General features: G+C 47.5%; 1 protein-coding gene across 2 annotated transcripts in view; it reads right to left on the minus strand.

Moving 5' to 3' along the window:
• LOC138262135 (prostatic acid phosphatase-like) overlaps positions 1 to 25447 on the minus strand; it is a 452521-nt gene that overhangs the window by 235032 nt on the left and 192042 nt on the right. Inside the window, exon 1 of one of the 2 annotated variants that reach the window (XM_069211914.1) lies at positions 24653 to 24989. The exons of the other annotated variant lie outside the window; for it this stretch is intronic. Within the exon in view, the coding sequence (XP_069068015.1) occupies positions 24653 to 24769 (117 nt within the window). The 5' untranslated portion in view covers positions 24770 to 24989. Of the gene's footprint in view, positions 1 to 24652; positions 24990 to 25447 lie in introns of those variants that run through there. 2 annotated transcript variants of the gene reach the window in all.

Consider the following 25447-nt stretch of genomic DNA (forward strand, 5'->3'; position numbering starts at 1 on the left):
GAGGAATCTCAGGAGATCATCCTGGACAGAGTCCATCGTGTGGGCCGATTCAGTGGAACTGGGGATCGCCCGCCGGACATCTTGGCATGTGTTCACAACTTTGCACTGAAGGAAAGCATCTTGCAGCGAACACGCAACCTCCTGCAGGTCCATTTTAGAGGCCATTAGCTCCAATTATATCAGGACCTCTCGATCCGGACTCTGCAGCGGCGGCGTGAGCTTAAACCTATCACAGATCACTTACGAGCACATGCTGTGTCTAACTCGTGGGGCGACCCATTTCGCCTTGTCTTCCGTTGGGAGGAGCAGCTCCGTCAGGTGAAATCTTTGGCGGAGACGACCACAATACTGGGGCTGGATGGAGACACCCAGGGCCCGGACATGAAGCTGGGGCCTACCAGCGGGACTCGCCCGCGTTGGTGGAGGAAGGAGAGACGGAGGAACCAGCGGCACCCTACTGTGTCGGAGCAGATCTCGGAGCGTCAGTCGGCAGTGAGCAGTGTGGGAGCCGAGACAAGTACTTAGGCAATGAGAGACGAGGAGCTACTAGTCAGCTGTGGGCTGCTTTTTGCGAGATGTGGGCCCTTACAGCGAGGCCTGGGAGCCGGAGTGGATGGACTTGATGACCGAGTCTGTGTGGTCCTACAGCCCTGCTGTGACTTTTCCTCTTGGTGATGTGTGTGAGAGGACTTTTTTGTTTTGAGCATCTGTTGTGCGTTATAGTTATATGTTGGCATGCTTCCCTGCAAGTCTGGTGCTTATGGATTACAATGGTGTGGCTGTGTGACCTGGAGATGTTGAGGTCCTGCTCTGGGCCTGGGCTCCTTCGTGGTGCTCTTTCCCCCCTTGGCAAGCTTCTCCCTGAGATGTATGATGTCCGTGGGCTTAACAGCCCAATTAAGTGACTGGCAATATTGTCGAGGTTGGAGAAATCTGGGAGTCATATTTGTTTATTGCAGGAGACGCACCTGCTGCACAGAGACACATTTCACATACGTTCACGGTGGTTCCCTAAACAGCTTTGGTCTTCGGCGGCCACGAAGCATGCTGGGGTGGCAATATTGCTTTCAAGGACCTTTCCTGGGGAAATAGTGGGGAGGGTACACGAGGTGCAAGGCAGGTTTCTGGCTATTAGAGTTAGGCTTGACCCCTTAACTTTCACTGTTGCCTCTCTCTATGCTCTGAATGCCCAGCAGGAGGCCTTTCTGAGACAGGTGGTTTCCCCGATCCTTAGCTCGCCGGACAGTGCCATTCTGGTAGGCGGAGATTTTAACCTGGTGATGGACAATGAGCTAGACCGCTCGGCCCAATGTTTTGGGCAGGCTGGGGCGTTATCTGAGGCGGGACTTCAGTGGCTGGCTGAATGTGGGTTGGAGGATGTATGGAGGAAGTTACATCCCATGCTCCGAGATTACTCCTTTTATTAGGCAGCGACCAGGACTTATGCACGGCTTGATTTTTTCCTGGCCTCACACAAGTTTATGCCCCGAGTCCGGGAGGCCACGACTGAGCCTAGGGCCTTGACCGATCATGCTCCAGTAACTGTGGAGCTAGCCATGGACATGGGTCGGTAGGTACTCCGAACTGTCGCTTTAGGAACTCCTTGCTTCAGAGTGTAATGGTGGTGGAGTCACTCCGGCGCGCGATCTTAGACTACATTAGCTTTAATGATGATGGCAGCACGTCTTTGGAGACTGTGGGGGAGGCTCTAAAAGCTGTGATACGGGGTGAGATAATAGCACTGTCTGCAAGAGACAATAAGGCGAGGAGGGAGATAAGAGAGAAGTTGGAGCAGAAAGTGGCTGTACTGGAGTGCTCCCATAAGTCAACCGCAGCACCTAGAATTTGGCGGGAATTGGAGAAAAAGAGGCAACAGCTGAAACGACTGGATTGGGATAGAGCGGAGTATGAGGTAGTGCGACTGAAGCATAAATACTATATTGGGAGCAATAGATGCGGGAAGCTCTTGGCGCATCGGCTACGAGCACAACGACCGGCGTCGGCGATAAAGCTAATCCGGTCGCCTTCTATAGGGGAGGTCCACACGAGCGACCAGATTGCAGAGGCCTTTGCGGAGTTCTACCGGGGATTGTATACGGTGGATAAGCGGGACGATACGGCCCTAGATTCCTATCTGGAGGGCATAGCAGTCACCCCCCTTGGGGAGAGGGAGGCATCCCTGTTGGACCAGCCGATAAGACCAGAGGAGGTTATATCAGCTATCTCGCGCCTTAAGGTAGGGAAGTCCCCTGGCCCGGACGGGTTCACGGCATTATTTTATAAGACTTTCTGTGTGGAGCTTGCCCCGCTTCTCGTGCGGCTTTTTAATTCCTTCCAGTCGACGTGTGTCCTGACGCCTAGTATGTTGGACGCTACCATTGCTGTTATACATAAACTGGGCAAGGACCCAGAAGGGTGCGCTTCATATAGGCCGATTTCGCTCCTGAACATTGATGCCAAGCTGTTCACCGGGATTCTTGCGTGTCGCCTCAACCCTTATATGCCGGGTCTTATCGACCCGGATCAGTCTGGTTTTATTCCAAGCCGGCAATGTGGTGACAACACAAAGAGGCTTCTACATTTGTTAGATAAAATAGGTCGATCTCGTAGGGAAGCGCTCTTTTTGTCTATAGATGCCGAGAAGGCGTTTGACAGGGTTCATTGGCCATACCTCTTCCAGGTGGATCGTTTTGGCTTGGGTCCTGGGTTTAGGTCCTGGATCCGATCCGCCTATCGGTCCCCTAGGGCCGCGGTTCGAGTTAATGGCGTGCTCTCCTTGACGTTTCCGGTTGAGCGTGGGACTAGACAGGGATGCCCGCTCTCCCCCCTCTTGTTTGCACTATATATGGAGCCTCTAGCGCAACGTTTGCGGGACAGCCCTTTGGTTTCCGGTGTGAAATTTGGCGGGGATCGCCATCTCATTACCCTTTATGCAGATTATGTGATCCTTACTATTGTGGAGCCCAGGACCTCGTTGCCCACGCTTATGGAGATACTAGCGGAGCTTAGTCAGGTCTCGGGATTTAAGGTGAACATGCAGAAATCCCAGATCCTAAGTCTGTCGGTGCATTCGGAGCAGGAACAAGAATTAAGAGCTAGATACCCCTTTCAGTGGTCGTCTTCGCGTGTTTCCTATTTGGGGGTCGAGCTGGGGACTTCTGCTGCGAAGACAGCAAGCCTGAACTATGCGAAGTTGGTCCGCGAGATACAGCAAGACCTGGAACTGTGGGGGAGGAATAAGCTGTCTTGGCTAGGCAGGGTGGCGGCGGTCAAGATGACCATCCTACTGCGTATATTATATGTGTTTTAGCCGCTACCACTGACCCCACCTCCTTGGACGATCGCTACTCTACAATCGGAGGTTCTGAGGTTTATTTGGGAGGGTCGACTGGCACGTCTCTCGCAGCGGGTTTTATATCGTCCTATGAGTGGAGGGGGGCTGGCGGTCCCGTGTCTTTTGCGATATTTCCAGGCAACGCAGCTGCGCTTTCTTTTGGAGTGGAGTCGCCCGCTTACGGAGAAACATTGGTGCTTTATGGACCAAGTGGTAGCGGGCTCCCATATCTGGAAGGAGCCCAGGCTCCGACGTCGGCACAGAGCAGGGGGACTTAACTCTTCCCTGGTCACAGGAGTGACAATGCGAATCTGGGACGCGGTACCCTGCCGTGCGGGGCTGACGTCATTCCCCTCCCCGATGACTCCCATTGGTGCGAACCCTGACTTTGAGCCAGGACTCAATCTAGAGGGTTTACGACGCTGGCATGAAGGGGGCTGTAAGAGAGTGGGATGCCTCTTTGATGAACAGGGGGTTTTGTCCTTTAATCAGATGAAAGAGATGTATGGCCTGCTGGAGGCAGATAGATTGATGTATTATCAGATCCGGCACTGGGCCCTTTTGCCGGCTAATAGAGCATTAATAGATAGGCCTTTACACCATTCGAGAAGTGGTTGTTGGTAAAGAAGAACGATAAAGGTGTCATTTCGGAACTCTATCGACTCCTGCAGGGGGAGGCGCGCCCGCCCAAGACTAGGGGACAGTTGAGGTGGGAGAGGGAGCTGAAGAGGGAATTTACAGAGGAGGAGTGGGACAGCATATTCTATAGAACTCATCACACAGCCTACAATGCAGCGGGAACGGAGACAGCATATAAAGTGACCTCCTATTGGTATTACATTCCAGAGCATATCCACGCATGAAATTCCACTAAGTCAGACCTGTGTTGGAGGGAATGCGGAGCGACGGGCACCCTGGTGCACTTGCTTTGGCACTGTCCCAAGCTGCACCGCTATTGGGGAAACATACTGGATGATATTGATATAGCGTTTAACACTGAGATTCCAAGATTCCCATCGTATATTATACTGGGGTTACCCAATCCTCTTACTTTTCCTCTAAGATTGTTAAGGGGGAGGCAGATAGCCATGGCGCTTAACGCAGCGCTGCAGCAGGTATTGGCTCTCTGGGGAACAGACAGGGTCCCGACGCGGGTGGCTTGACTCCAGAAACTCTGGTTTATCCCGGCTATGGAGAAGCTTACCTTGGCCTATCAGCAGCGAATGGGACATTTGAGTGTTTTATGGAAGCCATTCCTTCAGATCCTATCCTCGGAATTTACTGAGCTGACATGTCCGGACTATCTGAGAGTTCTGCGTTTGACTTGAACCTAGGCAAGAGTGCTGCGAGGGGAGATATGGGAGGGCTAGAGTTTGTGGGGAGGGGGTAGGGGAGTGGAGAGACAGATGATTTGGACTCTGAAGGGGAAGCATTGTTTGTATGTTTATTTTTGTGTTCAGGGGGTTTGTCTTTATGGGACCTTGTTGACGTGATATATTTCATCTGCTGTCCCGAGATGTGTTGTATTTTCTATGCTCATACTTTAAAAAAAAATAATAAACAGATTTGATCCATAAACCCAAGGGAATTACTTTGCAGACCTGGATTTACTAGTCGAGATTCTGCATAGTATTCTCTTTTCCGAAGAGTTTAATACATACATTTACTACCTGCTCTGAGAAGTTGATTAAAGTGTGGTGCAGGCTGTGGAAAAAGGATGTAGCATGGGCTGTTTTAAGGCAGTTGTTGTAGGTTGGGGTGAGGAGGGTGATGGAAGGAGTGAAGAATGTTGGCTGGCAGAAGAAGCATTTAATGGGCCCTTGCCTGAGATACGAGCATGGCTTATGGAAGGACCTGTGATACAATGCAGCCATTTCCCCCAGTTATTTTCCCTGCTGAATTTTCCAGACACAAAAATTGGGTTCATTGTTCCCTCACACAATAAATCCAGGTGCAGGAGCACCTTGGACATAGAACTTTGTGTAATTGCGAGAAACAGAATTTCCCGAGGAATTCCTCTCCAGTGTTCGCATTTAGGGCTCATATTTGTTATGGGCACCTTGCAAGTGGGCAGAATAGGCAGACACAGAGTGATACCATGAGGTATGTAAAGCAAAGAAAAAACAAACAAGCCTCATCTACCTGTAAACGGCTTTTGGTTGGCCTTACTGGTTGAAGTGGGCACGATCTACTGGAAATTATGTTCATAGTCTTTTTTAATTTTACAATAACAGTTCCCAGACTTTTTTGGGGGAAAAAACGACTGTTCCATAGCAGATAATGCTGAATATCAGGTGTCTCTGGCTGAAAGAGAAGGGAGAAGGTCTCCTGTTCCTAGAGGTAGGTGAGCCACTTAAACCTGGAGCCAGATATCTAGGTCTGGCTTTGATTTAGGGCCTCTTTGACCGTTGAGCCCAAAGTGAGCTAAGCTTCTATTGCTTTCTACTTGCAACACACCCTCTATCCTCATACACAAAGAATAACTAAACACAAAGCAGTGACCTTAGACGTAAAAATGGAAACAGAAATAGATAACCATCTGTTGGTAGAATTGCACAATATGAAATCAGAATACCTAGGATGAATCCCAGTTTCCCCGTTAGACCAAACTGTGATTCTAGCTAAATATTTTCTTCCAGCCTTCCTTTTTCTTCATTATCACATATGCAAGCTCCTCTAATACCGGAGTTTAGGATGTGTGCTGTGCAAAAACCTCTCGTGTTGGATTTAATAAATTATAACGTTGCTTTATGCAAAATAAGAATCTAGGCCACATACAGGGTGCACATTACAACTGACTTGCATCTTAACTCACTAGTGGCATTGTTATGGCAAGGATGTGTGGGACATGAATGTTTCTGAGTTCATGTTTAAAATCTATCACTTTTAATAAATGCCTCTCAATGCAGTGATATAACCTGATGTACTAAGCAGAAACACTTCTGCATGTTAAAGAGAGACACTTTTCTACAAGATATCGGTTTCTTGATTTACATGCTAAATGTTTTCAAGGATTGGCTGATGCATGGGCTCTTAGAACCAAATCAGACCATTCACTCAGCTCTACCTGTTAATTGGTTGAGTCACCCATCTCTACCTCTATGAAATCAAGGGAGAGGAAGACGGCAAAGGAAGAAACATGCATCCTCTCACAAGGGTGCCTGCTATCTGATAGAAACGTGAATGTTTGCAATTAATCAGTAAATGTAAAGGCTTCTTGGGAGCTAGTATATCATTTTAATTGATGGAGGTATTTGAATATTCATGGTGACAAAGGTTGATTGTTTTGAGAGGTAATGTAAGGGTGCTAGCAAAGTTCTGGAGTACGCTCTTCTAAAGGAAATGTTTGGACTACTACAATCTGATTGCACATTACCAAAAATATATATATATTAATGTGCTTCTTTTATTTTGAACACGAAAGGGCAGATGTAACTAAACTCTAAGGGGCAGGTGAAGCATGGGCATTCCCATGCATCCACCCATGGAGTTTGATGCATTCCCTTATTTACTGATGAGGACATTTGGAATTACTACAAAATGCTATGATGGGGCTTTCAGAGCTATGAAAACAGGTTACTATTCACCTGTGCGTGAACCAAGATTCAGTTTGTGGGGGTGGGGGGCTGATGTCCTAGCCCAAATGGGCATTGCTTGCCAGTTTTCATAAATAATACCAATAAGGCAAGGCCTTGACTGACAATGTGTCACCCTAGTCATGGGAGCCAGGGTCACCAAATTATTTGTGGGACCCAGGATATATGAGCATTTTCATTGATGTGAGATTGAAAGTGTGTCTCGAAGCAAACACTTACTGTAATCTGCGATGCTCCATGGAAAAGACGAGGATGAAAGATCTCACCATGACTTAAGAACAACAAATAAGCAACCTATTTATCCATTTTGTGTAGCCCTGCACAACTTGTGCTGGATACCCAAACTTGCAATGGAACTTAGAGGGCAGGGACCAAGTGCCAGAATAAATGGGTGGCGAATAATTAGCTAAGGAAATGGTCATTTTATCATTGGAAGAGCTCATATAACACTCTCAAGATACCCTTTACAGTCACGGGCGAGGAAAAACATATTAATGTTTATTATTATATTATAAATAAATATAAGTAACTACAAGGTTTATAGTTCACATGTAATTTATAGATCACATGCAGGAAACTCAGAGGTTTAAGTTCAACTACAGTTTTTATTGGTGCCTTGAAGAGGCCACCTACCTTTTTGAGCTGGAAAAAAAAACTAGCTACTATGCCAAATGGAAATGTGAAACAGTTCACGTATTATACCTACTGTAAGTGGCATTCACATTTGAGGAGTTGGCTGCATGAAGAAGTTGAAATTACATTTTAAAATAAGGGGGTGCACTTGCTTGGTGCATTTAAAAAAAAAGGAGTTTTCCAACAAGTTTAGTAAATGTTCTTCCCTTAATGTTATAATGGTTGAATGAAAACGGTTTTGGAAATATAAGATGGATTCGAATTTCAGCCTAATGTGTGTGTCTGACATCCCACCACAGTCCTTTTAGAAAGGCTGAGCACTCTTTCTCAAATGGCTGTTTAGAAACCAGCATCTGGCAATACATGAACCTCACTTATATACAGACTTTAGACAACGTAAAGGTCATTGACCAACCCTTTATCATAAATTATTGCTCGGGCCTTTATAACCTAGTGCCAATGATCCTGGCTTATCCATGGCAGAGTTCATGCTAGGGGTTTAGAGTAGGATGAACTGCCATCACCCAACCAGGCCCCCTGCGGACTTCTTTTAGCCACTCCCTTCTATAGTGTAAAACAGTTTTTTACAATTTTGCCTGGTGATCTTGGGTTCCAGTCTAGCCCTGATGTAGGGCAAAGATGCTCAAACATCCACCCTATTGGCTATTTACTGGTATCACACTCCGTGTTAAGATAGTCACTGTAATTTACTACCTGGCAGAAATGTTTTACTTAGGATGGCAAACTCACACACCCCCACAGTCCACACAGCTTGGCGCAACTATGGACATAAATAAAAAGCAATAAAAAATAAAAGACTCCTATCAGGCATCTAATGTGTGGTGAGCTTAGCAGCTGATATTTTGGTATAAGCAATAGGTTCTTCAGATCTGGACACGAATGGGAACAAGAGTGGTGTGCTGAGGTCAAGTACTTGACCAATGGGAAATTCGACATTGAGTGGCTTTTCACCATCAGCAGCTTGACTCTTAGGGGGAACACCTTCTGAGGCTCTATAAAGCAATCTGAAGAATGTTGAGTTCCTCGTCAATGTTTGTCTTTTCAAACTTTGAATATTTGTCACAATGCAGGATTCAGAATCAAATCATGCAGTTTCCTTGCATGAATACTTACTCTGGTCAACATCAGATCCGCTTGCTCAATGCATGTCAATCTGTCTAGTCTTTTCTTCTCTGCATATTCCTTCATCTTCTGATTCTAGCGTTTCTTGCCATTCTTCACTCAAAGACTGTGGGAAGGTTGTCCCTTGAGAGATCCTGGTTCTCATCTCCCTTACTTGTGTTAGGTTTCAGAGAAATTCACCTGTACACCTATGTAAAATATCTCAATAATCTCTTGATAACTGGCAGAGTCCTTGTGAAATTGATTGTCATCAGCATAACAATCTGCATGACACTGTTTAAGTAGCCATGAACCTATCTTGCAAAACTGTTTGTATGAGGTTCAAGGGTCTGAATTTCGAATGATGGAAACCTATGCATTGCAAAAGAACTGCAAAATCTTTTCCTTTGAATGTTGGAACTTTGTCCAGTTTCGTAGCCTCTGGTACTCATTTGTATCAATTACTTTGTTTGAAGCTGGGATGGCACAAGCTGCTGATGTACTTCCAAGGGCCGTAAATCCGGGTCCATTCATCAGGTACTCATGATTGATGACCAGGTAATGCCCTGTGGTAATTGGTCTCAAGAAGTCAACAGCTATCCCCTTCCAGATTATTTACAACAGTGGAGCAATGTTCACAAGACCTTCTAGTGCTTGGTCATAATCCTACTGGCATACGCAATGATGTTCTGTGGTTCTAGGAAAGTACCATCTTGCCTGGCATGTTACCCCCATATTTCACTGTATGTATGTTTTTTTAGTCCTTGTGTCACTGGGACCCTGCCAGGCAGGGCCCCAGTGCTCATAGTATGTGCCTTGTGTGTGTTCCCTGTGTGGTGCCTAACAGTATTACTGAGGCTCTGCTAACCAGAACCTCTGTGTTTATGCTCTCTCTGCTTTCCAAATTTGTCACTACAGGCTAGTGACTAAATTTACCAATTCACATTGGCACACTGGTACGCCCATATAATTCCCTTGTATATGGTACTGAGGTACCCAGGGTATTGGGGTTCCACGAGATCCCTATGGGCTGCAGCATTTCTTTTGCCACCCATAGGGAGCTCTGACAATGCATACACAGGCCTGCCACTGCAGCCTGCGTGAAATAACGTCCACGTTATTTCACAGCCATTTACCACTGCACATAAGTAACTTATAAGTCACCTATATGTCTAACCTTCACCTGGTGAAGGTTGGGTGCAAAGTTACTAAGTGTGTGGGCACCCTGGCACTAGCCCAGGTGCCCCCACATCGTTCTGGGCAAAGTCCCCAGACTTTGTGAGTGCGGGGACACCATTACACGCGTGTACTATACATAGGTCACTACCTATGTATAGCGTCAAAATGGTAACTCCGAACATGGCCATGTAACATACCATTCTGGTATTGGGGGGACAATTCCATGATCCCCCGGGTCTCTAGCACAGAACCCGGGTACTGCCAAACTGCCTTTCCGGGGTCTCCACTGCAGCTGCTGCCAACCCCTCAGACAGGTTTCTGCCCTCCTGGGGTCCAGGCAGCCCTGGCCCAGGAAGGCAGAACAAAGGATTTCCTCTGAGAGAGGGTGTTACACCCTCTCCCTTTGGAAATAGGTGTAAAGGGCTGGGGAGGAGTGGCCTCCCCCAGCCTCTGGAAATGCTTTGATGGGCACAGATGGTGCCCATCTCTGCATAAGCCAGCCTAGACCGGTTCAGGGATTCCCCCAGCCCGGCCCTTGTGCGAAACTGGACAAAGGAAAGGGGAGTGACCACTCCCCTGACCAGTACCTCCCAGGGGAGGTTCCCAGAGCTCCTCCAGTGTGTCCCAGACCTCTGCCAACTTGGAAACAGAGGTGTTGGGGGCACACAGTACTGCTCTGAGTGGCCAGTGCCAGCAGGTGACGTCAGAGGCTCCTTCTGATAGGCTCTTACCTCTCTTGGTAGCCAATCCTCCTACCTTGGTAGCCAAACCTCCTTTTCTGGCTATTTAGGGTCTCTGCTTTGGGGAATTCTTCAGATAACGAATGCAAGGGCTCACCAGAGTTCCTCTGCATCTCCCTCTTCGCCTTCTACAAAGGATCGACCGCTGACTGCTCCAGGACGCCTGCAAAATCGCAACAAAGTAGCAAGATGGCTACCAGCAACATCGTAGCGCCTAATCCTGCCGGCTTTCTCGAGTGTTTCCAGGTGGTGCATGCTCTGGGGGTAGCCTGCCTTCACCCTGCACCAGAAGCTCTGAAGAAATCTCCAGTGGGTTGACTGAATCTTCCCCCTGCTAACGCAGGCACCAAAAGACTGCATCACTGGTCCTCTGGGTCCCCTCTCATCCTGACGAGCGTGGTCCCTGGAACACAGCAACTCTGTCCAAGTGACTCCCACAGTCCAGTGACTCTTCAGTCCAAGTTTGGTGGAGGTAAGTCCTTCCCTCCCCACGCTAGACTGCAAAGCTGTGTACTGCGTGATTTGCAGCTGCTCCGGCTCCTGTGCACACTTCCAGGATTTCCTTTGTGCACAGCCTAGCCTGGGTCCCCAGCACTCCGTCCTGCAGTGCATAACCCTCTGAGTTGGCCTCCGACATCATGGGACCCTCTTTTGTAACGCCGCGTGGACTCCGGTTCACTAATCTTCTAAGTGCCTGTTGGGGTACTTCTGCGGGTGCTGCGTGCTTCTGTGAGGGCTCTCTGAGTTGCTGAGCGCCCCCTCGGTCTCCTCCTCCAAAAGGCGACATCCTGGTCCTTCCTGGTCCTCAGCAGCACCCAAAAACCTCTACCGCGACCCTTGCAGCTAGCAAGACTTGTTTGCGGTATTTCTGCATGGGAACACCTCTGCAAGCTTCATCACGACGTGGGACATCTTTCCTCCAAAGGAGAAGTTCCCAGTCCTCTTCTTTCTTGCATAATTTCAAGCTTCTTCCATCCGGAGGCAGCTTCCTTGCACCTTCATCCGGGGTTTCCTGGGCTCCTGCCCCCCCGGACACTGTCGCGACTATTGGACTTGGTCCCCTTGCCTTGCAGGTCCGGAAATCCATTGTCAGTGCACTGCTGGTGTTTGTTGTTCTTGCAGAATCCCCCTATCATGACTATTGTGCTCTCTTGGGGTAGTAGGTTTATTTACTCCTACTTTCAGGGTCTTGGGGTGGGGTATTTTGGACACCCTGACTGTTTTCTTACAGTCCCAGCGACCCTCTACAAGCTCCCGTATGTTTGGGATCCATTCGTGATTCGCCTTCCACTTTTGGAGTATATGGTTTGTGTTGCCCCTATACCTATGCTTGCCTATTGCAACCTATTGTAATTCTACACTGTTTGCATTACTTTTCTGACTCTTACTTACCTATTTGTGGTTTGTGTACATATAGGTTTTGTATATTACTTACCTTCTTACTGAGGGTACTCACTGAGATACTTGTGGCATATTGTCATAGAAATAAAGTACCTTTATTTTTAGTAACTCTGTGTATTGTGTTTTCTTATGCTATTGTGCATATCATATAAGTGGTATAGTAGGAGCTTTGCATGTCTCCTAGTTCAGCCTAAACTGCTTTGCCATAGCTACCTTGTATCAGCCTAAGCTGCTAGAAACACCTCTATTCTACTAATGAGGGATAACTGGACCTGGCACAAGGTGTAGGTACCTTTGGTACCCACTACAAGCCAGACCAGCCTCCTACAGTGGTGTCTCCGGGTCAGATCTGTCTTGTGTCAGAACGACACCCAGCACTATAGAGCAGGTATCAACAGCGACTTCAGAGTGCAGTTCGGGATCAAAGTAATTGCAGTAAACATGGGCAACCCATTAACCTCTTAAGAGCTTGGGTAAATATAAACCAAATAACAAGAGGCTGATAAGGGGATCATTCAAACCCGAACACAGAAAAATATAAATAGATTTGATCAACAATTCATAAAGAGGGAGATGTACTGAGCATCAAAGTGACAAATAAAATAATTCAACACAAAGGCGCATACGAGAAAGCAAGGGGCAGATTTCAGAGTCCCTAGTGCCTCCTTGCACCACACATTAACATTTCTTTTTATGCTAATGTGGCCGAAGGCCAAAATCACCATGCTAAATTTAGAAAGTGGCACAATGCATGCATTGTGCCACTTTGTAACCTTTTGTGTTACATACATAATACCTGCACCAGGCATACTGTATGCAAAGAGGGCATTTCCCTGTTTTTTTTTTTTTGGAGGGGGGGGTGCGAATGGTGCAAAGAAATCAATTTTTTTGTGTCATTTTTTCGTCACTTTTAACACCTCAAAGCAGGTGTTAAAAAGTGGCACACCATTGTTTACAATGGGCTTTGCAGGATTAGTGGCAACATTTTTTATTCTATTCCTGCAATGCTCTGAACTAGCGTAAAACCTTCTGACGCTAGTTCCCCAACTACTGCCTTGGTACACGTGCGCATGCAGGAGTCCATATGGGAATTCATCATCTGGACGTCCTTAAATTAAGATCCTACAAGCGTGGCAGAATCCTCCGTAACTCACTGTTTGACCGAATTACAGTCTCTGTATGGGCACATTCCATCAGATTGTCCTGACCGACAAACGTTCTGAGCAAGTAAACGAGCCAGCTTGATTGATTATATTTTTATGGACTTGGAATCCTTCCACTCTATTACTGACATGGCGATCACTGGGCAGCTAGAAAGTGATCACAACCCCTTTGTGGCAACTTTAAACCTAAGGTTAGAGCAGAAGACACTACAGTGGTCAAAGTCTATAATTCATCTGATTTCAATGTGGTGCCAAGCAGGAAAAACAATGTGGCAAGCTAGCCGCTTCTCTAAAAATTCAACAAATCTTGTATGATTAATTGTTGGAAGCAAGTATGTGACAACCTTCTATTGCTACATGATCACACTGATCCATTGCATTATCTAAACTGGCAACTCTTAAGATCAACTTAAGATAGCTTTGGTTAGTAGACCAATCACGCAATGCCAGCTGGCATCCAAAGACAGCACGAGTATCACTTGGTTTGATGAGTGCCTTAAATTAAAAACTGCTATGGCTTCAGCTTCCAAGAAAGACCTACTTTTGTGAACTACGTTCACTGTCGCAGAGGAAAGAATATAAGCAACTGATTACATTTAAAAAACGCAACATGCATTTAAAACCTGGTCTAATCTCATGGGGACAATTCAAGGAAATAATACAAGATTGTTATGGAACCCTATTCAGATAGGGCTGTGAAGGTGCCCCGAGAAACATCGAATCTGGCATCACGGCTGAGGCTTGGATCAACTATTTCACCAATGTGTATAATCCAACAAGGTGTAGCCAGCTGAATGAAGTCGGAGGCTCAGTCTTTGAATGTTCTCAAAAAATGAGTGCTTGGCAACACTGTGACTCCATTTTTGGCAGCATCTGGCATCACAGCAAGAATTTGTGGAAAGTGAAGTTTAAGCCGCCATTTTGAACTGTGAAAGTCCTAACTTCTTGGAGAGCTTCAGTTATTGCCCCTCTGCACAAGATAGGTCCCCGGAATGCACGAGAAAATTATCATCTGTTCTCTGTCCTGGTCAGTGTGGGAAAAATCTATGCCTAACTGCTTCTAACTCGGCTAGAGTCCCGGACGGAGGACCACAACTAATCAAGCGGCCAGATTGTTTTACAAAGGTATACTTCGGGCAGGTGAAATACAATCAGCTCTTTTCTTAATAGTTATCAATCTTTGTACAGCTTTTAACTCTGTGGGTAGACCAGCCCTAAAAAAATAAAAAAAAACAGTACGTTAACACCAAGCTCATTCATCAGAAGAGCAATACAGCTGTGGTGAGAGTTGGCACCAAGGATGCGTGTACTCCACGTTTTGACATAGAACTAACTGGGCATAAGGCATGCACTTATTATTTCATTTATTTATTAATGATGTGGGCAATCAATTACTAGCCTTAAACCACGATTCGGGGGAATCAAAATACTGATCCTGGTATTTGCTGATGATGCTGTTTTATAGGCTTGCACTGAACTTTCCATGCCTCAACTTCTTACAGGTTTTGAAATGTATTGTTCCGAAAAGACTCTTAAAATAAACATATCAAACACTAAATATATGCTGGTCAATTCACTGCACAGTTTGGAAAATTCATTCAGAATATATAATCAGCAGTTGGATCAGTCTGACTGCTACGATTACCTAGGGATAAGATTTGATGCCAATTGAACTTGGGGCCAACAGCGGAAAAAGGGTGAAATAAGTGTGCTCCAGTAGTCAAATGCTGTCTACAGCTTCAGCAGTAGTGTTGGGCGAACAGCGATTAAGACCGTGCTCTAGGCCTATAAAGCCAAAGCACACACTGCTGGCATGTATAGTGCAGAGATTTGGAGGGCCGGAAAGGAATCTTGCCTCCAGAAAAATCGAAAAACAATTGTTACGTTACTTATAATAACTTGGAACTGGGACCCCAATGGCAGCAACATGAGCTGGGCTTGAATAACAGCGAAGCTATTGCAGCATTAAAGCCACTTCTGTTCTGGCATCAAACCTGGACCAAATCGAAATTATCAACCTACCTCAAGCCAATTCGCGAACTTTGGCACAGCAGCAACTCTCATTAGCTACTGTGGCTTAAACAAATTGCAAGCTCTCTCAACAGTAGTGGTTGCTATGAATACTGGACCAACCCGGGAGCTAGGGGACCCTCAAGCATCGGCAGGTAAAAGGGAATTGCTGGTCGTGGCACTCTGAACAGCAACCTGTAAAATGTTCACTTTACAGGAAATGAAACTCGGATCTGGTTTTGAGAATTACATTGACCATTTATTCCCACCACTAAAGAGAACATTGCTTATAACATTCAAGCTAGGGTGTCTTCCTGTAAATTCCTTCACACAGAACTGGTCCTACTCAAGGGGCGATTCAATCTGCCCCTGCTTGCAAGGTGGCGATAAGACTCGTGCTTTTTATGCTATGCTCATTTTCTCTGCCAGCAAGATTTATTTGCCCTTTTTATAAAGTGGGGTATCAGACATTGCAACCTAGCCATGCATTTATGTTTAAAGAAGCGATATTGACTTTTTTTGTTTTAATAAATATTTTTATTTGTGTTTTATACAAACATATCTACATGCCCCATCGGGATAGGAGACAGTAAAAGTAAATGGGATATCCTGTCAAAACAGAGGAAGTTATTACAGGAATTGCTAAATGTCTGTCATATAAACTAGGGGTTGCGATACTCGGCCAGTCACGTCCGTCATCCCAACCATTCGAAGTACCAGTATTTGTATAAAGTATGTCTACCATTTCAGTCTTGTGTGTTTTACATGCCATGATATACCCTACAGCGACCTCACACCTTGATACATTTCCTTGGGTAACCTCGGGCTTGGTAAGGCACTTTCTCTGCCACCATGTAAAGGTCCATCCCCTCCCAATGTCTTGCCACGTCCCTCTAAGCCACCACCGAGCCCAAGATACTAAAGAGGAGTTTAAGTTTAGAGCACAGCAAGTCTATGTCCGTTGGGATGCCCAGCAACACATAACGGTGATCAGCCGGGATCTGCACTTCGAGCATCTTACCAAGTTCTCCCAGAATGCTGGAAATATTCAGGTGGCACGTGTGAGCTTGAGCAAATAAAGCGCTAGCACTTCTGTGAGAAACTGGGGCTGATTGCAGAGGCCCCCTAACTTTTTGCCCCCATTTTCCACTTTATGCTGGTGTTTTCCTGACTCTGATGGTGCCCTGGGTACTGCTAACCAGTCCCAGGGCCTGTGCTCTGTGTAAAATGGATATGCAAATTAGGCTAATTATAATTGGCTAAGTTAACCTACCTATAAGTCCCTAGTATATGGTAGGGCATGTAGGTTTAGGGACCACAGCATAGGTGGTGCACACCTAGGTGCATTGCTGAGGTGCCCAGTGTCATTTTAAAAGCAAGCCTGCTTTGCTGGCTGCTTTTAAATTAAAGTTATATGCAAATTCGACTTTGGAATTAAAGGTACTTCCAAAGTCTTAAACTACCTTATTTTTACATATAAGTCACCCCTAAGGTGTGCCCTATGTGCCCCTAGGGCTGGGTGCCATGTAACTATAAGCAGGGACTTTATAAAAATAGATTTATAAGCCCTGGTGAGGTAAAAACAGCCAAATTCGTTTTTCCCTCATTGAAGTAAATGGCCTTCATAGGCTAGAATGGGCAGACTTTATTTTAAATTTTAAAGTCTCCTTAAATGTTACATACCAAGAATTTGGTATCAAATTGATTGTTATAATAAATCCCACAACTTCCAGTTGTTGGATTTAATATAACTAGTGCAGGTAAAAAGTTTAGACTTTACCTAAAAAGTTGCCAATTTCAGCTCTGCATTGTTTTTGCTGCTGTGCTCTGATTGGCCAGCCTGCAGCAGCTTCTGCCAGGCTACTTTAATGAGGTGTGAAGTGGCCTGACTTCACACAAAGGAATGTGCTTGGGGGAGAGAATCTCCCCTCAGCAGATGGGGAAGCAGGAAGGGGGAGGGCTGCCAAACTGGTCTTCAAAGGCAGAGAAGGACATCTGGAGCACCCAGCAACACCCCCACATCCTGCAACCCCAGACAGCTAGGTGCCCCCTTGATTAGATTAGGAGAGGGCAGGAGAGGGGTGTGTTTATGATTTTTAGCCACACCAGTGGGTGGGCTCAGCCAGATCTCTCCTCCAAAAATCAGATTCATCCATTTTGGATTTTTAGAGACTATTGCCTTCTGGGATGGATTTTTGCCACACTTCCCAGGAAGTGGTCATCACAGGGGGACGACCCTGTCCCTGATTGGAGGACCAGGGCCCCCCTGCTTTTCACCCAGGAGCAAGGATAAAACTGGCAGACCTGCACCCACGCCTCAGATCCCCACCAAATTTCAAGAAGAAAGAACTACAAGGAGAAGAAGGACTGCCCTGCTGGACCCCTGGCCTGCACCTGGACCCTGCACTCAGAAAGACTGCACCAGCTGCACACTTGGGCTTCACCACAAGAAGGACTTTGCCTGGCTTCCACTGGTTCAAGGAGGGACTCCCTGTTTGCTACAGGTGAAAAATTGCTAACCAGAGTCCCCTGCACCAACTCCTGAAAAAGTGACCAGCTGACCACTGCCCAGTGGCCAAAAAGGAGTTTGCGCCAGGTGCACTCTGGGAGTTGAAGTCCGCACTTCCCAAGGACCATCACAGAACTTCTGGACCCTTGGGGTGAGCTGTGGACCCCAAAAGAACCTTAAAAGAACATCTGGGTGAAGCCCCAGAAGTTTGGAAAAGATTGGAGAAATTTTAGAAAAAAGCTCCATAAAGTGACCGACTCGACGCGGAAATTCTAGCCGGCTTGCCTCAACCGCGACCCGGCCTGACTTCGTGGTTCGTCCCGGTCAAGAAAAACATCTGAAAAAAAGACTAAGTCCGAACGTAAAAAGTTGACCGGGACCTTCCAGCCATCGTATCCGAGAAGGGCTCCACGGACGTCGGATCAAGATCCAGGTTTACCCCGGTCGAAGGATTTTCATCTCGAAAAAACGACTAAGTCCGAAGGTAGAAATCACCACCGAGGAAACCGACTTCGCGTATCCGGACAAGGGCTCCAGGAGGTCGGATCCAACTGGCAGGTTCGTCCCGGTGAAGAAAAACGTCAAAATAAAGACTAAGTCAGAAGGTAACTTTTTAACCGAGGCTTCCCGCGACCTGTATCCGAGCAGGGCTCCATCGCGGTCGGCATGAAAGTTTGACTTTGTCCCGGTCCTGGTGCAACCAGATGACCCGATTGGCGCTTTTTGTTTCTATGCGCTAGAAAATAATAATACTTTAAAAATTCATATCTCCGGTTCCCCTGAACCGATTTTAATCGTTTTTGTGTCATTTTAAAGATAAAAATATAAGCTATTTTTATAAATTGGTTTTGGATTTTTAAACTGTTTCCTGTGTTTTATTTAATTACTGTTTTGTGATATTTGAATGCTTTACACTTTGTCTCCTAAGTTAAGCCTTGACGCTCGATGCCAAGCTACCAAGGGTAGAGCTGGGATTAATCTACTGAGACCTAACTGTACTTTTGTGGAGGTTTGTGGCTTGTTGCTAGGTGTAGGTACCTACCTGCCCTATCAATAACCCATTTTCCAACATAATTGGAAGCAGCGACGGGATCCTGTACTTGTGTTCAATATCACGTTACAGTTTTAGATAAAACAAATTAAAAATCCTTTAAATTGTCCTAGTGCAAAAATTGTTTTTAATTTTTAATTTTAATTTTTTTTAAAAATTAATTTGGATTAATTTCAATTATTGAATTTTTGTAATTTTTCTAAATTCTTGTTTCCAATTTTTGCAAAAAGTTTTTGTTGACACAAAACTAGGGAACCATGGAGCTTGATCTGGCTAGCCTACCCACACTGACAGTAGTCCAGCTTAGGGGGTTGTGTATTGAGAGGGGGTTGCCTGCAACCCCTGATCTCAGGAAGCAAATCCTGATTAAATCCCTGACAGCATGGGCTGAGGCACAAGAGGTAGAGACAGAGGAAGCTCCAGAGGAGGAAGAAAAAGAGGAAGATGCTAACTCTAACCACTCAGGGGAGGGAAGGCATCAGACCCCAAGTGAGGAAGAGGAGGAACGGTCTTCAATGGATACAGTCACTAGGGGCAGACCCAAAGCTAGTGGTAGGAAGAGGGTCCTTTCAGGAGGAGAGAACCCATCCATCAGGGAAAGAGAGCTGGAAGCCCAGCTAGCCTACATAGCTTTGGAAGCAGAGAAGCTGGCCCTAGAAAAGAAAAAGTGGGCATACAAAGAAAAAAGAGATGGAAGCAGCGATAAAGAAGCTGAGGTGTCCATGGGTGGGGGAGTTTGCCCCAGATTACCCAAGGGGGTGGTTCCTGCTTATGTAGAGGGGGATGACATAGATAAGTGGCTAGGGGCCTTTGAGAGGGCACTCCAAATGAGAAGGGTTAAGCCTCAATACTGGGGTTCCCTTTTGTGGGAGTTGGTCCCCAACTCAGGGAGGGATAGGCTTCTGACCTTAAGGGGGGAGGAGGCAGATTCATACCCTAGTATGAAGAGGTGCTTAGTCAAGAAGTTTGGTCTGACCCCAGAGCAATATAGAATGAAGTTCAGGGACACCCAGAAGGTCAGTACCCAGTCTTGGGTTGACTTTGTGGACACCTCACTAAAGGCACTGGAGGGCTGGATTATTGGCAACAAAGTAAATACTTATGAGGGGTTATACAATCTGATCATGAGAGAGCACATCTTGACCAATTGTATCCAAGAAAGGTTACGCCAGCATCTAGTGGACTCTAAGCTGACCAACCCTAGAGAGCTAGGGGAGGCAGCTGATGAGTGGTTGAGAACCAGGGTGGTTGTCAAGTCCCAGGGGGGAGACTCCAAGAAGGGGGGGACAGGTCCCCAAAAACCTAAGGAGGGAGGTGGTAAGCCCACCACAGAGACTCCCTCTGTACCCCAGAACCCTAAGAAGGAGGAGAGTAAATCCCACTCCCACTCTGACATGCAGAGACAGGGAGACCCAGGGTTAAAAAAGCTCTTGGACAGTAGGGCTTGCTTTGACTGTCAGCAGACAGGTCACTTCAGAGGAGATGCAGCCTGTCCAAAGAAGGTGGTTAGCACTGGGCTGTCCAGTGTAGCCATAGAGGAGGATTCCTCAGATGATGAAGTCCTCCTAGCATTGTGCTGGGAGACAGGACCAGATGGTAAGCTGGTGATCCCTGAGGGTGGGAGTAGGCACTTCCACCACATTCAAGTGAATGGGATCCCTACCACTGGCCTGAGAGACACCTGTGCCAGTCACACTGTAGTGAGTGACCGGTTAGTGACCCCAGACATGTATGTCCCAGGAAAGACAAAGAAAGTCAGGATAGCCACAGGGGAGGTCACCTCCAAACCTGTAGCCATAGTGCCCCTAGAGAGGGAGAGTATCCTTGACTGGATTAGGGTGGTAGTCAGTGCTGACCTTCCCCTAGATTGTATCCTGGGCAATGACCTCCCAGAGGTGAGTCTGGTCACAGATGGGGTGGTCGCCCAGGGCGCCCCCCCAACCCAAAGTCCTGGGGAGTCAGTCCCTACAGTTAGGAGACAGGGGTCCCCAAGAAAAGGAAAGAAGAAAAGGAAGGGTAGGCCACTCTTAAAGAGAGTTCCAGGGAGCCAAAGGCCTTCTGCCCCAGTAGGGGGGGAGCCCAGAGTTGGCACTGGTGAGGCCTCACCTGACCCCAAGGAAGTCCTGAGTAATCAGGCAGCTGTCCAGATGCAAGGTGTTGCCCCTGCACTGACAGAAGGGAGAGTGGAAGGAGGGTGTCTGCCACAGGAGGTGGTAGCCCCCCACTCTAGACAGCAAGAGGGGTACCAGGACCCCAAAGATGCCCCTAAAGCAGCTCAGCCACCTGTCAGTGGAGAGCTTAGGGTGTGGTTCTGGGTACTGACAGCTGTCAGTAGCCTCTGCTGGGTGCTAGCCTTCCTGGCAGCACTGTACTTGGCCTGGGAGGCAGACCCCAAGGCCAATAGCAAAGTAGGCCCCCTGACCCTGTTGGTCATGGTGGGGTTGCTCAAGTGTTGGGTGACCTCTTTGGGTAAGCTAGGTCTTGCCCTAGCAAAGTTAGGAGTAGGGGAGGTGGGCACCTCACTACCTAAGTTGGCAGAGAGAGAGGAGGAAGACCCCCCTAGAGGGAAGTTTCAGTTTGGGTTGGGTCCTTTTACTGTTCGGATGGCTTCACTACCCAGAGGGAGTGACCCTGACAGGAGGATATAAGGCAGAGTAGGCCCTGCAAAGGGACAGCCAGTTTTCTTCACTGTCTTCCTCGCCTAACAAGCCAGGAAGACTCTCCCAGGGTTGGGCTGAGTCTCCTGGGCGTGTGGGCTGGGGGGGGGGTTGTGTGAGAAACTGGGGCTGATTGCAGAGGCCCCCTAACTTTTTGCCCCCATTTTCCACTTTATGCTGGTGTTTTCCTGACTCTGATGTGCCCTGGGTACTGCTAACCAGTCCCAGGGCCTGTGCTCTGTGTAAAATGGATATGCAAATTAGGCTAATTATAATTGGCTAAGTTAACCTACCTATAAGTCCCTAGTATATGGTAGGGCATGTAGGTTTAGGGACCACAGCATAGGTGGTGCACACCTAGGTGCATTGCTGAGGTGCCCAGTGTCATTTTAAAAGCAAGCCTGCTTTGCTGGCTGCTTTTAAATTAAAGTTATATGCAAATTCGACTTTGGAATTAAAGGTACTTCCAAAGTCTTAAACTACCTTATTTTTACATATAAGTCACCCCTAAGGTGTGCCCTATGTGCCCCTAGGGCTGGGTGCCATGTAACTATAAGCAGGGACTTTATAAAAATAGATTTATAAGCCCTGGTGAGGTAAAAACAGCCAAATTCGTTTTTCCCTCATTGAAGTAAATGGCCTTCATAGGCTAGAATGGGCAGACTTTATTTTAAATTTTAAAGTCTCCTTAAATGTTACATACCAAGAATTTGGTATCAAATTGATTGTTATAATAAATCCCACAACTTCCAGTTGTTGGATTTAATATAACTAGTGCAGGTAAAAAGTTTAGACTTTACCTAAAAAGTTGCCAATTTCAGCTCTGCATTGTTTTTGCTGCTGTGCTCTGATTGGCCAGCCTGCAGCAGCTTCTGCCAGGCTACTTTAATGAGGTGTGAAGTGGCCTGACTTCACACAAAGGAATGTGCTTGGGGGAGAGAATCTCCCCTCAGCAGATGGGGAAGCAGGAAGGGGGAGGGCTGCCAAACTGGTCTTCAAAGGCAGAGAAGGACATCTGGAGCACCCAGCAACACCCCCACATCCTGCAACCCCAGACAGCTAGGTGCCCCCTTGATTAGATTAGGAGAGGGCAGGAGAGGGGTGTGTTTATGATTTTTAGCCACACCAGTGGGTGGGCTCAGCCAGATCTCTCCTCCAAAAATCAGATTCATCCATTTTGGATTTTTAGAGACTATTGCCTTCTGGGATGGATTTTTGCCACACTTCCCAGGAAGTGGTCATCACAGGGGGACGACCCTGTCCCTGATTGGAGGACCAGGGCCCCCCTGCTTTTCACCCAGGAGCAAGGATAAAACTGGCAGACCTGCACCCACGCCTCAGATCCCCACCAAATTTCAAGAAGAAAGAACTACAAGGAGAAGAAGGACTGCCCTGCTGGACCCCTGGCCTGCACCTGGACCCTGCACTCAGAAAGACTGCACCAGCTGCACACTTGGGCTTCACCACAAGAAGGACTTTGCCTGGCTTCCACTGGTTCAAGGAGGGACTCCCTTTTTGCTACAGGTGAAAAATTGCTAACCAGAGTCCCCTGCACCAACTCCTGAAAAAGTGACCAGCTGACCACTGCCCAGTGGCCAAAAAGGAGTTTGCGCCAGGTGCACTCTGGGAGTTGAAGTCCGCACTTCCCAAGGACCATCACAGAACTTCTGGACCCTTGGGGTGAGCTGTGGACCCCAAAAGAACCTTAAAAGAACATCTGGGTGAAGCCCCAGAAGTTTGGAAAAGATTGGAGAAATTTTAGAAAAAAGCTCCATAAAGTGACCGACTCGACGCGGAAATTCTAGCCGGCTTGCCTCAACCGCGACCCGGCCTGACTTCGTGGTTCGTCCCGGTCAAGAAAAACATCTGAAAAAAAGACTAAGTCCGAACGTAAAAAGTTGACCGGGACCTTCCAGCCATCGTATCCGAGAAGGGCTCCACGGACGTCGGATCAAGATCCAGGTTTACCCCGGTCGAAGGATTTTCATCTCGAAAAAACGACTAAGTCCGAAGGTAGAAATCACCACCGAGGAAACCGACTTCGCGTATCCGGACAAGGGCTCCAGGAGGTCGGATCCAACTGGCAGGTTCGTCCCGGTGAAGAAAAACGTCAAAATAAAGACTAAGTCAGAAGGTAACTTTTTAACCGAGGCTTCCCGCGACCTGTATCCGAGCAGGGCTCCATCGCGGTCGGCATGAAAGTTTGACTTTGTCCCGGTCCTGGTGCAACCAGATGACCCGATTGGCGCTTTTTGTTTCTATGCGCTAGAAAATAATAATACTTTAAAAATTCATATCTCCGGTTCCCCTGAACCGATTTTAATCGTTTTTGTGTCATTTTAAAGATAAAAATATAAGCTATTTTTATAAATTGGTTTTGGATTTTTAAACTGTTTCCTGTGTTTTATTTAATTACTGTTTTGTGATATTTGAATGCTTTACACTTTGTCTCCTAAGTTAAGCCTTGACGCTCGATGCCAAGCTACCAAGGGTAGAGCTGGGATTAATCTACTGAGACCTAACTGTACTTTTGTGGAGGTTTGTGGCTTGTTGCTAGGTGTAGGTACCTACCTGCCCTATCAATAACCCATTTTCCAACAACTTCAATTGTAAAATACACGCAACTTTCATGATCTTATGAGGCGTCATTGCAGAAGGGTCTTGCTCGGGTACAGCCCCCTCTTCCTTATAAGCTCTACCACCGATCAGGTGTAAAGCACCCAGAGTAGCAATCTTTTCAACACCTGGTAACAAAGGACAGTTACGTAAGAATTCAAAGTTGCACGTGAGCAGCTTGCAGTCCACAAATCAAAATTCATAAGGCGAGCTTAGCTTGTCACACTTCCAAGCCCTTTTTAACATCCTGTTATCCACAGCCGTGCGAAACGACAAATCTGCTGTAGTGAACGCTGTATACAAATAGTCTGATTACAACATGTTTTTAGTATAGCGCTCAAGGCTCTGCTAGGCAGTAATACCAGCTACTACTGAAGAGGCACTTTGGATTCGAAACTGGGTTGCCCTGGTCCAAAAGTGCGGTTTGGAAGAAATTGCGTTCGTGTGTGTTACCTTCGCAAAATGAATAGTGCCTAGATGCAAACCAGTTCACAATGTGCTTTTGTTTTGATGGGCATACTTGAGTCACTCCTGCGCTGTCCAGCACTATTGGGCTGTGTTTGTCCCCCACAGGAGTTGTTGCCTAGGTGCCGCCCCTCCCGTTGCTAGGGAAGAAGTTGCCAAGTGTGGTCGCCACTCACCAGGGTCACCAGTTTCAGCTTCCGCTGGGCAACGCCCCCGGGAATCAGCTGCAGCCAGAGGCCCCCCAGCAGCAGCCAAACCCGGACGGACGGAGCCCAGCCCAGGGCACCCTCCATGCTGCAGCGGATCTTATCTGAGGAGGAAGTTAGACTTCCCACACTGACACAACAGAGGAGGGCGGAGCTATTGTGACCTCAACCAGGGCATGGATGCCGAGGAGGGTCGTGCGACTGGCTCTGTCAGAGCATTTCTACTTCCAGCCCAAGCCTAGGGCCAGGCACACGAGCCCATACGAAGTGTCCGTGCCGCCTCATTTAGTAATATGAGGTCCCAGGGCCCCCAACACTACAATGGCGACGAGTGGGCGCTGGAAGCAACATCCACGTGGTTCGTAAGGGAGTGGCTTTCAAATAAGGTAGCCGTGTATCCACCGCCAGCTACACGGCCGCCGCTGGGCGCCATCCAGCCTCGACACCCGCAGCCCCCCCCCCCCAACTCGCAACGCCGGCCGAAGAAAAGAGGGCGAAAAAGCGCATTGGACATAGGCTCGAGGCGCCTCCACGGTGCTGGGGAACTGCGCCAACAGGTCGGAGCCCCGGCAGTGAAGGAACCGTGGGCGAGCGTCGCCTCCAACACGGCCAGGCAGGAGAGAAAGCAGCGTTAAGACCGCCGCGGCTGCCTGCACGTGCGGCAGCCGAACCGTTTGTGTGAGGTGGAAACCCCGCCCCTACCCCCCCCCCCCCCGCGCGCACGTACTATTGGGAGGGGCACAGGAATCGAGACGCGCAACCCTG

This window comes from Pleurodeles waltl, chromosome 10 (assembly GCF_031143425.1).
Source record: "Pleurodeles waltl isolate 20211129_DDA chromosome 10, aPleWal1.hap1.20221129, whole genome shotgun sequence".
NCBI lineage: Eukaryota > Metazoa > Chordata > Amphibia > Caudata > Salamandridae > Pleurodeles > Pleurodeles waltl.